We start from the raw sequence: 14,892 nt of genomic DNA on the forward strand, positions 1-14,892 counted from the left end.
CCTCCTGGCCGACCATGGACGAGATCCTCCACGAGCAGTTTGAGCGCGTCGAAAAAGCCCTGACCACGCTAGTCGACTCAATCGCCGCCTACAACCCAGCCACGCCAGCTGCAGTCGACCTGGTAGCTGCCGACGACGAGCTCAGTGAAGGACTGGACCAACGTATGCTAGCATTCATTCTCACTCGAAACAATAACCAACACGTCGCAGTCGCCAAACACCAGGCAAACCATCTGCGCATTCAGCACTTGCGCGCAGAAGCCGACGCGCTCGAAGAACAGCTCAAAACGTCCGTCAAGAAGCTCGCTGAACTGCGCCACGAGCTGTTTGACACGTCCGTGACGACTTTCCCAGAAGACTCGCGCGCCGTTCCTTTCGACGAGCTCTTACAGTATGCGACCAACATCTCGAGATACACTGTCCCGCCGACGTACCGTGAGCGCATTCCTGCAGCAGACAAGGACAAAGAGGACGAAGACGTCGGCTCAAGTGGAGCCCCTACCAATGGCGTCAACACGCCTGCTCCCCCACCAGAGACTGTAGAAACAGCGACTGAAGCTGTACAAGGGCAGAAGGAAGGCGAAGATGCTGCTGGTCCCGCGCTTGACATTACGCCCGAAGAAGAAGAATGGCTCAAGAAGCTCAAGGCGAGCAACCTGGCTTGGTATCCGTGGCCCAGCAACGAAAAGATTCGCGCAGGCGCTCTCTTCAGTCTCCAGTACTGGCGCGAGGTAAGTCGGAATGTGCGAAATTGGCGTGAAACATGTACTGACTTTATGCTTTCTTTTCTGCAGAAGGGCAAAAACCTGGACGAGTTCAACATACCTGCACATCTCAAGGCCGATAGAGACAAAGTGCTACAGGAGCAGCAGCAGCAGCAGGATGTGGCTGCACATGAGGCAGCTACAGATTCTCCGGGCAATCTAGTTCCCCAGCAGCCTCCCCCTGAAAACACACACCGCCCCAAGCCACTCGGGGTCTTTGCAGGCTTTGATGATGATTTCGATGACTGATTCATCACAAAGCATTATCATGGCGAGTTTAGTAGGGCGCAAAAACGCGCTTGGCTTCAAGGAGCGGTACCTATCACTAAAATCGTACGTATGCCTTTACAACAGGCTTTATATAGGCAGTGTTGTGGAAGTACAACTCGGAAATCATGGGCTCTTTCGTAAGACATGTATAGCCAAAACGTCGTGTCAAGGGCACGCCTGGCTGTTCGTCAATGCCAAGTCAATATGATTTCGTGCATCAACCCCTTGACAATTGTCAGTCACCTCTCCGAGCTTGGTCGATGATCGCTTCACATGACACCCAAATATATTCATTTCAGGTGTGAGCTGGACATGATACATCGCTGTATCTCGACGTCTTAAATACCTAGGTATCTACATAAATTTTGAAGAAGCTTCCATGCTCTTAGTTGTGCGCAGCCCTGGTCGACGTTAGCGGTGGCTGGACACTGAGCAACTAGCCCCAATGTGGTTAGCACCCAAATTTTCTGGAAACCGTGCTTGACTTTTCTCAAAAGTCGCGGCGCGACAAAGTCCGATACATTCATCAGCAAATCAAGTAAAATGGGCAGCAAAATACGCAAGAGGGAGCGCGAGGCGGATCAAATCGAAAAATTGGACGAAACCCCTGCAAAACGGCGCAGACAAAGCAATACAGACCAGGTGAAGCTCTCCAAGCTTTACGCAGATCTGGCAGCCGAGGAAGATGATGTTCGTCTCGAAGCCGCAAAACAGATCATCGTCAACTTTTCGCCAGAAAACAAGCCATCGGCCAAAGATGTGGAGGATGCGCTAGTACGCCTGATCAAAGGTCTCTGCAGTCAGCGCAAAGCTGCCAGGGTTGGATTCTCGCTCACACTGACCGAATTGCTACGGCAACGTTTTGCAGCAGCGAAGGACGATGTCGAGGATTCGCAGCTTGACGTGGCATCCGTCATCAAGATGGTGGAGGAGAAGACCAAGGCCAAAGGAAACGTTCCGGGAAAGGTAGGACTGCAGATGCGCCGAGTATTGCGAAGCTAACAGACACAGGAAAAACGGGACCATACCATTGGAAAACTCTTTGGCTTCAAGGCCATTATGCAATCATCAATCCTTCTTGAACCGGAACTCTCACTGGACTCCTGGAACAAGCTCTTGGACAATGTCTATCGAATGGCACGCGACATTCCGTGGTTACGGGAAGAGTGCGGGATGGTACTTGTCGAGGCAGTGAGGAGTCTGAAAGGTCAACCGCAGTATCGAAAATGTGCCGAAGAAGTCTTGGAACGCCTGAACACATTCAAGCTTGTATCTACTCCCGAGGGTGTGGCGGTGTGGCTTACTGTCAAGGCACATTATCCAGAGGCGCTGCCTGAGGGTGTTTGGCACGATAAAGACCCTCTAGCAAAAAAGGAACGCTCGCGACTTGCCAAAATCTTGAAGGAGGACTTCAATAAGAGCGAGTCAGAAGATACCAAAGACGAAACCACGAAAACCGGAACTACGAACCCGAACCCGTCCTTCACTTGGGATCTCGCATTTGGCGAGATCTTGCGGAGGGATGAGCAAAGTAAGGGTGATTCCAAGGACAAGGTTGAGTTTCCGCCGTTTTGGATCGACACCGTAGACAGTAAGTCGAAACATCTAAAAGAGTTGTTATCTCGTAGGACTGATTGGGATAGGCAACCTTTTCTCTTCCTCAGCGTCCCACGAACGTAAAGCCTGGGGCTTCAAGTTGTTGAGTAGCATGATCACCCGTGTGCCTGTTGAGGCTGTGTCTGCGTTGTTCAGTCCAAATTTGATGCGTACCCTCATCAATCAAAGCAAGAAGGAAGACAGGTTCCTTCACTCGGCCGCGCTCGCCGCACTTAGTTCCGTCCAGCTCAGAGTCGATCAGGAAGATGGAACAGCCCTTCCTATCTTTGTTGCACTGACTTCGAAGCACGGCAGTATTGAGTTCGACCGCATTACCAAGACGAAAACACTCGAGCAAATCCTCGCGTCAGCAGACGACAAAAGCTTGATGAAAATTGTACGGCATCTCAAGTCGCTTATCTTGCGTCCCGAGTGTGAGGAGCAGACGGCTGCCGACAGCCGCCGGCAGGCCATTGCTGACCTGCTCTTGAACACGGTCAGACAATACAAGCGATACGAGAAGTTCAACGAGAAGACCTTCAAGAAAGATGTTGCCCATCGACGGGAAGGCCGTGCCGCAGATGAGCGAAAGTCCAATTGGCTGCGAGAGATCTTGGACACACTGGTTGAGTGTGCTTATTTCATCCCCTCAAAGAGTGCGGATACCAAGAAGGTGCCTCTTCCCGCAATTAGTGACCGCAGTCGGACGACATTGCAAGAGCGTCTATCTTCTTGTCTAACCAAGTTACTGGATGTAAAATTGGGTGCTCGCGCAGATGTCGCCCTCATGGTTCTAGACATGATCAGAGCTAAGAGCGGCAAATCTGCCAAACTAGATCTTGCCTTCAAGGCAGACGCATCGGTTCTGAGCACGATGGACAAGGCGCTGAACACACTTGATGCCATCTCTGCGACAGTACGTATGCCACTTCCTGTTCACCTATCGTTTGACTAACATAGCGTTGCAGGGTTCAATAGCTGGTAATGAGCTGGCAGCACAGGGCTTCATGCTCTTGTACTCATTAACGCTCTTGCAAGCCTACAATGGCGAGGGTGATGCTGTCATGATGCTTGATGACCTTGACGCCTCCTACAAAGCCTTCGAGGCGTCACGAAAGGCGTCATCAAAGAAGAAGAATAAGGTCTCGACTTCCGATGGTCAAAATGCCTTTGTCGAAATCGTACTATCCTTCTCAGGGAACACGCGAACACTATTCCGTCGAATCGGAGAAGAAGCGTTCGCCATCTTCGCATCGGAGATCAGTGCTGAAGGACTGCGGTCCTTGACTGAGATCCTTGATACCGAAGAGAACCTCGAGGGACAGAAAGAGCTATTTAATCAGGATGATGAAGAGGCTGAGGAGGATGACTCAAGTGAGGACGAAGAAGACTCGGACGTTGAGATGGTCGATGAGGACGAGCCAGATAGCGACGCTGCCTCTGGATCCTCTGATTCGGACTCCGGGGATGATGACAGCGGCGCAAGTGACGACGATGAAGACAGCGAGGAAGATGCAGAGTTGACACAATTCAACAACATGCTGGCCATGACTCTTCAGACTTTGAAGCCGAATGTCGACGGTGACGCGGCAGAAGAGACATCTGACGAGTCTGATATGGACGACGATCAGATGATGGCGCTTGACCCACACCTCAGCAAGATCTTCAAAGAGCGAAGTAAGACAACAAGCAAGAAGAAGGAGCGGGAAGACGCCAAGCAAAACGTTGTTCAATTCAAGTCGAGAGTCCTGGATTTGCTTGCTGTGTATATGGAGAAGCAGTATTCCAACCCGCTTACTTTGGACATTCTCCTTCCGATACTCCGTCGTACTCGAGCCAACGCAAACAAGCAGACGGCAGACAAAGCGGCCAAGATGCTGAAGTCTTTCTTCGATACACGCACGAAGCGCAAGGCACCTCTCCCGAAGCCAGAGAACATTGAGGGTGTATGGGAGCTACTAAAGGCTATCCACGAGGAAGCGAAGCTAGGGAACGGTGCGAAGGTTCATGCGGATGCATGTGGCTCTGCAAGCTTACACGTAGTGAAGGTGCTTGTTGGTCGAGAGAGAGCAAACTATGCTGGTGTGGTGGACGTTTACGCGGAGACTCAGAAGCAGTGGTTCGCAGACAAGAAGTCTCCATTGCAGCCGGTGCTGTTCACTCAGTTCCAAAACTGGTCTATCAATACACGACAGCAGGGGAGATAGGGGGTGATCTTCGGGGAAGGGCGGGATGTAATGCAACTAGCACAGCTTGTAAAACTGCTGGTCGATACATGTAATCAAGCTTCTTAACACAATACTATGTTCATTGTGACTCCCAGTGCAAGTCCAAGCTCAGCGATGTAGTTCTGGAACCGTATGCAAGTCAGGTATGAGCTCTCAGGCCGAAGGTGGAGCTCTCGCGTGGTGATTACCTCTCTTCTGGTACTGGCGGCTGGGTACCCACTTTTATTGACCCCGCCGCGGGACCTGGCTCTGGAAGCCTAGCCTATGTCATACCAAACAATCAATTTACATGCAACCCGTCGCGACTTTTAATACCTTACCTTGCTTTCCTGCAAACTCCACCAAGCATGGCTTGCACTCACGTGAACGCGCCCGGTAAGCTCCCATCAACATGCCTGGGTTCTATTCTTGCGTAGTGAAGGACGAGAAGAGTGGCAAACATGCCCGCCACGCCTTGTCGCCTTGATGGGATTCGTAGCTACACGCTCCGTTTGCACTATACTAACGTGCTCCAGAGCTTCATCCGCCAGGCCCAACGCAGTCCGTATATCGGGAAGACTGCACGCAGTGCTTTGACTCGATCGACGACCCCACCGGCCTTGATGTGTGCCTCTACTGTTTCAACGGTGGATGCACAAGCGATCGAAACCATGCTCTCCTCCACGTTTCCTCTACAAATCACCCACTTGTCCTGAACATCAAGCGCACGCGCAAGAGGGTTACGCGCGATGAACCTCCTCAAAAGATGACGAAGCTCGCCGTTGCAGCTGAAACCGAGTCCGACCGGTACGATACCACAACCCAAGTCAAATGCTACGAGTGCGGCGTCGACAATGTAGACAAGAGCTCAGGAAAGCTTCCAGAGATTGTAGATGCAGTTCTCAAGGCGAACACGTTTGCAAAGCAGCAGGAAGTCAAGGCATGGGAACAGGAGTTGACCGCCTGCGAACACACACTCTGCTTGGAACAGCAAGCAGCGCGGCAGATTGAGTCTCAGAGCCTGGGTCATTGTTCCGAGTGTGAGCTCAATGAAAACCTCTGGCTGTGCTTGACCTGCGGCAATCTGGGTTGTGGCCGCCAGCAATTCGGTGGCGTTGGCGGCAACTCACACGGCGTAGGACACACAAAGTCAACCGGCCATCCGGTCGCAGTCAAGCTCGGGTCTCTCACTGCGGATGGTACGGCCGACATCTACTGCTATGCTTGTGACGAAGAGCGCATAGATCCTGAGCTGCCGGACCACCTAGCACACTGGGGAATCAACATAAAAGATAGGGTCAAGACAGAGAAGAGTCTTACGGAGATGCAGGTCGAGCAGAATTTACGATGGGATTTTGCTATGGTGACTGAAGATGGCAAAGAACTTCAACCGTTGTTCGGACCAAACTTCACAGGCCTGAAAAATCTGGGCAACAGCTGCTACCTAAACAGTACCCTACAGGCTCTTTTCTCAATCCAAGAGTTCAAGGACCGATACTATCTCCCCAACGAAGCTCCACCGCAGACGCCGCTACCTGCCGAAGATCTAGAAACTCAGCTACGCAAGATCGCCGACGGAATGATCTCAGGTCGATATTCAAAGCCGGACAGCGACGTTATTACGAACGAACGCAGCCCTGAGATTCCACACCAGCGCGGCCTCGCACCTGCTATGCTCAAGCACCTGATCGGAAAAGGTCACGCCGAGTTCTCAACCATGCGACAGCAGGATGCGTTCGAGCTCCTGTTGCATATGCTTCAACTAATCTCACGCAGTAAGCATGTTGAGCCCCATAAAGATCCAGTTGGCGCTTTCCGCTTTGCCATGGAGCAACGGCTACAGTGTGTTAGCTGCAAGCGTGTTCGGTACAAGACAGACGAGCAGGAGAATATCTCCATTCCGGTTCCCATCCGCAGGATTCCGAAAGACTCGCAGATGGATGTCACCGATGGTAACGGCAAAGCGGAAGAGAAGGAAGAGTTTGAGCCGGTATCGCTAAAGGAGTGTCTCGACATCTTCACATCCGAGGAATTGGTTGAGCTCACTTGTGGTGCGTGTGGTAGCAAGGATGGATTTACAAAGAGGAGCATGTTCAAGACCTTCCCTTCGGTATTGGCTGTCAACGCCAGGCGCTTCGAACTGGTCAACTGGGTGCCCACGAAGCAAGACGTTCCCGTCATTGTCAATGATGAGCCATTCTCCTTCGATGCCTACAAGTCAAAGGGGTTGAGTGAGGGTGAGGAGCTTCTCCCAGAAGACGCGGACACAGGAGCGACTGGAGGTTCAAAATGGACACCCAACGAGGCTGCACTCTCAATGCTTGAAGCCATGGGTTTCCCCAGAGTCAGATGCGAGAAGGCTCTACATGCCACTGGCAATGAAGACGCTGAAGCAGCCACAACCTGGCTATTCTCACATATGGAAGACCCAGATATCGATGATCCTGTCGACTTCAACGCTGGTTCTGGCGGAGGCCTGGCTGCTGCATCTGTTCTCGACCCCGAGAAGATTGAGAACCTAGGAGCCATGGGCTTCAATGCTCCGCAAGCACGACAGGCCCTAAAGGAAACGGGCGGTGATATGGAGCGTGCTGTCGACTGGCTGTTTAGCCACCCGGATGCGCCCGGCGACTTTGACGAAGGGGGTAGCTCCGAAGCACCTACCGAGCCGACAGAAAAGCCATTGGCCGGCAGTGAGACGCTGCCTGCAAACTTCCAACTCCAGTCCATCGTATGCCACAAGGGTAGCTCGATACATGCTGGGTGAGTCTATCGCACTTGTTCGTTACGTATTGAGAGTATGCTAACGTTATTAGGCACTATGTCGCGTTTGTGCGCAAGCAGTTGCCAGGTGAGCAGGCTGCATCATGGGTGCTCTTCAATGACGAGAAGGTGGCCAAGGCAGCCGACGTTGAGGAGATGAAGAAGTTTGCCTATGTGTATTTCTTCAGGCGTTTGTAAGGCGGCGGGTCTAGGTCTCGGACTAGCATAGCGAGAGCGGAGTTGTGTCGGATTAGCATTAACATGGACGATACGGCGAAACAGAGAAGGGGTTGGGAGCATTGCAGCGCAAGCTGCTAGACATCGTCAGCATAGCACGGACTAGCTGCAAGCGCAGCCTGAATGAAGCTGGATTCTCATCTGATAAGGGTGCAAACGATGTTCGCTCGTCGGTGAACTGGAGCTTTTCTCCGAGCCCGAGCTGATTCCAGAATATGTGATAAGTGTGGGGTATATCGTGCACGGACTTACGTCGCCGACCATCGCTTTTCCCATCATTACTTCAATTCCTCGGTCGCCATCCACCTCCGCTACCTCTACACCAGCATCAACCCGCTATCCAGACTATTGCCAAACCAAAAAAACCCACGCCACAGAACCTCGAAACACCGCACATATCGATCGCCGCCATGTTTAGGAGAGTCGCAGCAGCAGTGCCTGCTCAGGCCGGAAGAGTGCTTGCAGCCGCTGCCAGGCCCAGCATCGTTTCGCCCGTTCGCACAGCAGCCCCTACAATTTCAGCAGCCGGTCGGCGGCAGTACCACGAGAAAGATAAGTCTCCCGTGTATTCTGTTCGACAAGTCGACGTGGTGGCGATGGAGGCATTCAATCACAATCACCTCGTCATCGCACCATCATTTCCGACTTGTATCCGCACGAGAACGCTCAGCTAACATCCACAGCACTGCTCGATCACTACAACAAGCCGCGCAATGTCGGCTCCATGTCCAAGACCGATAGCGACGTCGGTACTGGACTGGTCGGCGCGCCCGCATGTGGCGACGTCATGAAGCTCCAGATCCGTGTCGACCCCAACAACAACACCATCAGCGACGTCAAGTTCAAGACCTTTGGTTGCGGTAGCGCGATCGCCAGCTCAAGTTATCTCACTGAATTGGTTCGGGGTATGACACTGGAGGATGCATCGAGGATCAAGAACACAGAGATCGCAAAAGAGCTCTGTCTGCCACCTGTAAAGCGTGAGTATCCATATCGCAACAACGACAGAGAGTATGAGGGTACTAACTGCTCATAGTGCATTGCTCTATGCTTGCCGAAGACGCCATCAAATCCGCAATCTCCAACTACTACACGAAGAACCCTAACGCACGGCAAACAGACCTCGGCGGCAAGTCTGCACCGCTGCCAAAGGTTGAGGTCGAGACCGTTTCTTCCGTAACGGCGTAAAGGATGCCTAAGGCGGCGATGTAAATTGATACCATGTGGATGGGGGATGACGATGAATAAGGAAGTTGCTTGATATTACCTGCATCAGTCTTTCGCTACTCAATGTACCGGGCATGACTTGGGCGTTTGAGCGTTACGGTGGCTGGCTTCCTGTATAGTAGGCTGAGAAGTACTTGTCTTACACCGCAATGAACAAAATGTGTAAAGCGAAAGGATACTCTGAGTTAACTCTGGCGCTGACGAGTCTATGCATAAACAGCAACAGCACAGGAGGAGAAGATGGAAAGTTAGCGGGCTACTTCAGTCACAATATGCGAAAGCGGAAGTCGGCTAAACGCTCGTCTTATGGGCTGAGTGTCACGCCATGTAGGTGCTCTAGATCTGATGATCCTTTTGATCAGATAATGGATACGTGAAAGCGTACAGCAGCCTTGTGAAACTACATGTACCCAGAGTCAAAGATAGATGCAGATGTTTCCCACTCGTGTCTCGTTTCATTTACGGCGGGTAATACACAATTTCTAAGATCAAGTGGTGAATGTTGTGAAGACCTATGACGTTGGACCCTTTCATGGTTCGCAACCCTGGTTTCTCCGCCCGTCGACATCTGGTCGATGCGCGCCTTTCAACCTACTCTCATGCACACCCCAGCCATGTCAACAGTACAACAAGACGAAGCGGCGCCCGCTATACGATTCAAGCGCCGCAAGATCGCGCACCCGAAGCGCGTCTTTAGCGAAGACGACGCGCCTACTATCTCCACCTCGCATTCGCCCGATGCTGCGACTCTGGACGATGCGCCTCCGCCACCCAAAGAAGCTAACGACGAAGAAGAGTCGGTTGCCAACTTGAAAGAAATACTGCGCAACCGAAAGCGCCCACGCGATCGCCTGAAGGAAACTGCACGCAAGGTAGAGCCACCACAAACCGAGTTGGTGCAAGTAGAAGCACCCCGAGCAGACCAGTATACGAGTCGCTTCGTCGCGCAGACGGGGCAGGTCGTAGATCGCGATGACAAGCAGATGTAAGTGGACTCTCCAGAAGGCTGTGGAATACTCCAAGAAAGGCGACGTCAAGTACGGAGGCTGATGTGCTAGGTCGGAATATGTAGAAGCTCGCATGGCTGAAAAGAACTATCGCCAGTACGGCTGGCCCATACCAAGTCGTCTCCAGGCTTCCGTGGCAGCCATCGCACCAGACCTGCGACACACCTTTGCTGCCACCGCAGCGGCGCACGGCACATCTGGTAGCACTGGCAGCCCTATGGACAATGAACACAGCAACCGATTGGCGGCAGGCCAGGGTAAGCTTCAGGAAGTAGATCTGGGCCCAGAAGCTGCTGCACGCACAGAACAAGCCTGGAAACGATGGGACAAGGGCGAGCCTGAGCCACCAGCAAGCAAAGCACGGCGAGACAAGTACGGCTACGCGTGGCGCAAGCCCAAAGCCAACGGCAAGACGGACGAAGACAAACGACGCGACCAAATGGTCGAAGCAGTACTCCGAGAAGCTAAGCGTACGTTCTCTCGTAGCCCTACAGTTACCATCTCCTGACTAACATCTACACCAGTCGACTTCTTTGACTCCACTACTCCCACAAAGCCCAATACCGACCCCTCCATCAACACCGACGACGCCCTCGTCGAGCAATTCCGCTCCGAATACTACGAGTCCATGGAAGCGAAACAACAAGCCCGCAAACCAGCTGCTCCCACCGTCAAGGGTGCGCCACCACCCATCACCGGCCCCAAGCTGGGTGGCAGCAAGAGCGCAAGAGCCAAGATGCACAAATTACAGCAGGAGGAGCTTGCCAGGAAGAAGAGGTAATGTTCGTTGCGTGAATTTGTGTGCCCTGCAGTATCCTCGCATGTCATGTTGCACGCATATGTTTTGTTTGATTCAACAGCTGTTCTTGCATCTTTTACGAGGCCTACTGCCTTGTTCCAAGCATCCATCTTTATGCACAGATGGAGATTTGACAGTTTGTATAGCGGTGCGATAACGAACGATGGACGTATTCTCGAGCGATGGGAGTGGAGGAGTACGGATGTTATGAAAACGACCTGGTACAGCAAGTAAGGACAGGAGTGTCCGAGCTAATGTATGTTTTGGGATACGTTTCCAGTACAATAAGCATTAGCGATATCGCGGTTCACATAGCTAGTGCCCGGAGAGGATTTCCTGCAATTCGAAAGATGATAGGTTCGTGTCTTGCATACAGGAAAACAGACATGCCCAACGCCTAGCCGTGTATATCATAACCCTAATTGTGCCATGTCCGAAACCTTTGTCCATAGCACTTACAAGAAATCGTCTCAAAGCTTCCTCGGTGCAGCGGCTGGTTTCTTTACAGTCCCGTTCGCTGCAGGGGTCTTCTTCACAGTCCCACTCGTCCCTGAGCCTATCTTGCTGGGAGCTTGCTTCGCCGGCGTAGAGATGGCATCCATCTTCTTTGCCAACTCTCCCGTCTTCTTGACCGCTTGCCCCTTGTCCACTTTCGGAGGCACTTGCACAGCGCCACTAGGAGTGACTTTGATGGGCACCCCGCTCGCTGTCATGAAGGTTGTTCCCTTGTTCTCTTGAGCCTTTTCAATCTCATCCTTGCCAACCTTGATCGTGACACCATTTTTCATAGTGAGTATACCGGTCTTCTTCGCCTGTTCGACTTCCGTCTGAGGCACTTTGATCATGACACCCGAGGCGGTCATCATTTCTTTCATCGGGCCCATAGATTTCGGAGTGGGCTTTTTAGTTGCCGTTGCCGTGGTGTTCATTCGGGCGTGTGCGGCAGTGCCCAGTTTTGGTGCTGCAGCAGTACTAGGCTTTCTTGCTGATGATGTTGGGAGGTTGATGGCACTTTGGGCTCGCCTCGCGGCTGGAGTAGTGGCGGTCGGCGTTTCCAATGTCTTCGTCGGTGCCCCTGGCATTGCTGTGCTTGCTCTTCTCATCCCGTTTGGCATTACGGCGCCACTTGATATGGCTGTTTCCTTGACTAGCTTGGCCAGGTTTTCTTGCGTTAGACGCTGGACTTCTGGAACGTCTTTTGGTCCTGCGGCCTGTGCTGCGCCCATCTGTGCGGCGCCTTCTATCATCTTTTCCAGTTGCTCCGGACTTGGTAGGCCTTTCATCTCGCCGCCCTGCCCGAGTAGCGTTTTGATGTGGGTCTCGAAGAACTCTTTGCCACCAGGTATGGGTAGGTCTTCAGGTGAAGCGCCGTAGGCTACCGTCAGGGCCATCATGACGGACGTTATCGGTGCGAAGATTTTGACAAACTCGTTCCAGTTTCCAGACTTGACTTCTGTCTCAATCTGCACTGCCGGCCGCGGCACGGTCCGAATGGTCTTGTTTCCATTGCCTCTGCTACTCTCGCTCTTGGTATCCATGTCCAGATGGTTCTTCCAGAAGTCTTCTGCAGGAAAGCGGTTGTGGCGACTAAAGTATTCGAGCATATAGTCCTTTTCCCTCCAACGGTTCCTCAGCCAGACCTCAAAAGCGTGCGTGTTCTCATATGGGATATCGTCGAGATGAAACCGTCGCCAATGCATATTTACTGACTTTGGAGGTCTTCCCTCGAAGAAAGAAGAGCGCAGCGTAAAGATGTCTTGACCAAATTGGCCTTCCGGTACACCTTCGTATGCAATGGTGCAGTCGTACAGCCAATCTGTGGTGTCCCTCAGTTCGTTCAGACAGAACTTGAGACCAGTGCTACGTGGGAGTAGCTGGTGCTTCATATCCTGCAAACCATTCTTCTCTGCCCATTTCTGACTCTTTTCGCGAGTGGTTTTAGACAGGTTCGTTCCCTCGGGGAATATGATAAGCCACATGGGATCTCCCTTCTTGTTCAGCCTGCTTAGATGTTTTTTGAATGTTCGTTGGTCTTCCTCCCATTTTCTAGATAGGAAGATGAAGTTGTAGAACTGCGCACCCCACCCGATGATAGGAATATTCTTCAATGACTCTTTCAGGATAATATAGATGAAACCGTGCATGTTGTTCGTGTAAGCAATCCACCAAAGGTACAGCCAGTCGGTGTATAGTTGGTGGTTGGCCATTAGGACCATGCGATCAGCAAAATTACATTGCAGAGATCCGTCTTTACGTTTGATGAGTTGGCCGACCATGCTGGAATCGCCCGATACACGGACGACGGTTGGGGCCCACCATTGGGTTAGACAGGTGATCAGAATGGCAAAACACTCCTTGGTGTATGCCATGTACCCATCGTAGAACTGCGGGTCAATGAGCTTCAACGGCGCGCCCAGGAACTGAGATGCGCTTATACTGTGATGCGTTAGTTGGTGTGTATCTCGGGTTGGCACAGAGACATGCTTACGCCAGAACGCCAGACAAGAACGTTGATGCTAAAGTAAAGGCGCGTTCAGCCTGTGTCAACTCCCCAAAACGCGGTGGTCCAGCTGGATGCGCCTCGACATTTTCTTTCGATATCCTCAATCCAGCACCAAGGTCATCTTTCTTCTTCCTCTGGACGGCAGCTGGTACTGGCCGCTTGGAAGCTGATTGGCTAATTGGGGTCGGCTTTGGAGCCGCCGCCTTCTTCACGGGGGGTTTAGCAGCCGGCGACTTGGTGACAACCGGCTTCTTCGTAACATTAGCAGGCGACATCTTCCACAGTTTGCACACGAGCGAACATTGAAGTTGAGATGTCACGACTACCAGCACCAGTGGCGGGCTACCCGCGACGTCAGTGCAGGGTAACGGGTCGAGATCAAGATGGATGCTCCACTTGCGCGTCGTCAACCCCTGTCAGCCAGCCGTCGGATGACGTCGATGTGTGGCGGCGTGCGACCAAGTCAGCAAGCAAGATATTCGAAGCACACCGGCACCCCTTCGTTAGGTCATCAAGCTACTTCACCAACATTATACTCGCTCCGCAGTAGATACCAGTCCTCAAGACCGCCTCCACTGCCTCCCTTCTTCCAGGAACCACATCATACATTCAACGGAATAGTGGTACGTTAAATCTCTACAGCTGTCGACCCTGGCGCATAGATGAGTAGTGCACGCGAGCAGCTTTCCAATGTCCATCTGAACCTGGGGCTGACAGATTTGACAGATTTGATTCGAGACTACACTTCACACCCGTCACCATGCCCGCAGCCTCAGTAGCATCCGCGCCCGTCAAGCGCACCGCCAACAAGACCACCGCCTCAAGATCTACGAAGAAGCCTGCGCAGACTGCGAACAAGAAGCCTCAAACGAACGGCGCAACCAACGGCGCGTCGCACGCTCAGATGTCACCATACACTATCATGGCCTCGAGAATTGCAAATCGCGTTGCCGAGATGGCGGAGAACATGACTTTCGTTGAGCGTGAGAAGTGAGTTTCCCTGGAGCTTCCTTGATTTCCTTGAATTTCCCCCTGGCAGCGTTTCTCTGGTTCTGGGTCCGACGGCGTGGAAAATCAGGGTTGCGCTATCATCTACCGACGAAACTGGAACCCTTGTTGCGCTGTCCATCATCTCGGCGTGCATTTGCTAACCAGGTTTTCGATAGGCCTCAGCAGCAACAACAGCAACAACAACAGCAATCTGCTCCATCAAACTCTGGAAAAAAGCCACCCCGAAAACTCGAGATGCGCATGCCTAACAACGGTGCCTCCCCGACCAACATCACGTTCAGCGCACCTTTCCTCGACAACACGCTCGCCAAGCTACTCGCGCTCCAAAACCGCATGTTGACAGTCAGTAATGACATTGCAGCGTGCGAGGACGTAGACGACAAGACCAAGCAAGAGCAATTTGCTCAGAGTGCAGAGCTGAGCCGTATCATCGCACTAATCTGCGCCGAGAAGGCTAGACAGGGCGCTTAGGTTTTTATCTTTGCCCAAAGCAACGAGTAGCAATGAG

At 52.4% G+C, this 14,892-nt stretch overlaps 6 protein-coding genes across 6 annotated transcripts; 5 read left to right on the forward strand and 1 right to left on the reverse strand.

Annotated features, from left to right (window-relative positions):
* Positions 1–14: 14 nt before the first annotated feature.
* On the forward strand, positions 15–1,013 carry ACET3X_007669 (uncharacterized protein; the record flags this gene model as incomplete). Its single annotated transcript, XM_069453840.1, has 3 exons — positions 15–162; positions 211–731; positions 795–1,013. 3 exons carry the CDS (start codon positions 15–17, stop codon positions 1,011–1,013), a joined length of 888 nt encoding a protein of 295 aa, XP_069304832.1.
* Positions 1,014–1,577: 564 nt separating this feature from the next.
* Positions 1,578–4,837, forward strand: ACET3X_007670 (uncharacterized protein; the record flags this gene model as incomplete). The annotated part of the gene is made up of 4 exons (XM_069453842.1): positions 1,578–2,000; positions 2,046–2,625; positions 2,678–3,546; positions 3,599–4,837. 4 exons carry the CDS (start codon positions 1,578–1,580, stop codon positions 4,835–4,837), a joined length of 3,111 nt encoding a protein of 1,036 aa, XP_069304833.1.
* A 368-nt stretch (positions 4,838–5,205) lies between these two features.
* ACET3X_007671 (uncharacterized protein) lies at positions 5,206–7,798 on the forward strand (the record flags this gene model as incomplete). Its single annotated transcript, XM_069453843.1, has 3 exons — positions 5,206–5,233; positions 5,374–7,600; positions 7,654–7,798. 3 exons carry the CDS (start codon positions 5,206–5,208, stop codon positions 7,796–7,798), a joined length of 2,400 nt encoding a protein of 799 aa, XP_069304834.1.
* A 1,880-nt stretch (positions 7,799–9,678) lies between these two features.
* ACET3X_007672 (uncharacterized protein) lies at positions 9,679–11,104 on the forward strand (the record flags this gene model as incomplete). The annotated part of the gene is made up of 4 exons (XM_069453844.1): positions 9,679–10,049; positions 10,123–10,541; positions 10,596–10,848; positions 11,017–11,104. The coding sequence occupies 4 exons, from the start codon at positions 9,679–9,681 to the stop codon at positions 11,102–11,104; spliced, it is 1,131 nt and encodes a 376-aa protein (XP_069304835.1).
* Positions 11,105–11,340: 236 nt separating this feature from the next.
* ACET3X_007673 (uncharacterized protein) lies at positions 11,341–13,648 on the reverse strand (the record flags this gene model as incomplete). The annotated part of the gene is made up of 2 exons (XM_069453845.1): positions 11,341–13,306; positions 13,359–13,648. 2 exons carry the CDS (start codon positions 13,646–13,648, stop codon positions 11,341–11,343), a joined length of 2,256 nt encoding a protein of 751 aa, XP_069304836.1.
* A 485-nt stretch (positions 13,649–14,133) lies between these two features.
* ACET3X_007674 (uncharacterized protein) lies at positions 14,134–14,855 on the forward strand (the record flags this gene model as incomplete). The annotated part of the gene is made up of 2 exons (XM_069453846.1): positions 14,134–14,363; positions 14,540–14,855. The coding sequence occupies 2 exons, from the start codon at positions 14,134–14,136 to the stop codon at positions 14,853–14,855; spliced, it is 546 nt and encodes a 181-aa protein (XP_069304837.1).
* Positions 14,856–14,892: the final 37 nt, after the last annotated feature.

This window comes from Alternaria dauci, chromosome 7, assembly GCF_042100115.1.
Source record: "Alternaria dauci strain A2016 chromosome 7, whole genome shotgun sequence".
Lineage (NCBI taxonomy): Eukaryota > Fungi > Ascomycota > Dothideomycetes > Pleosporales > Pleosporaceae > Alternaria > Alternaria dauci.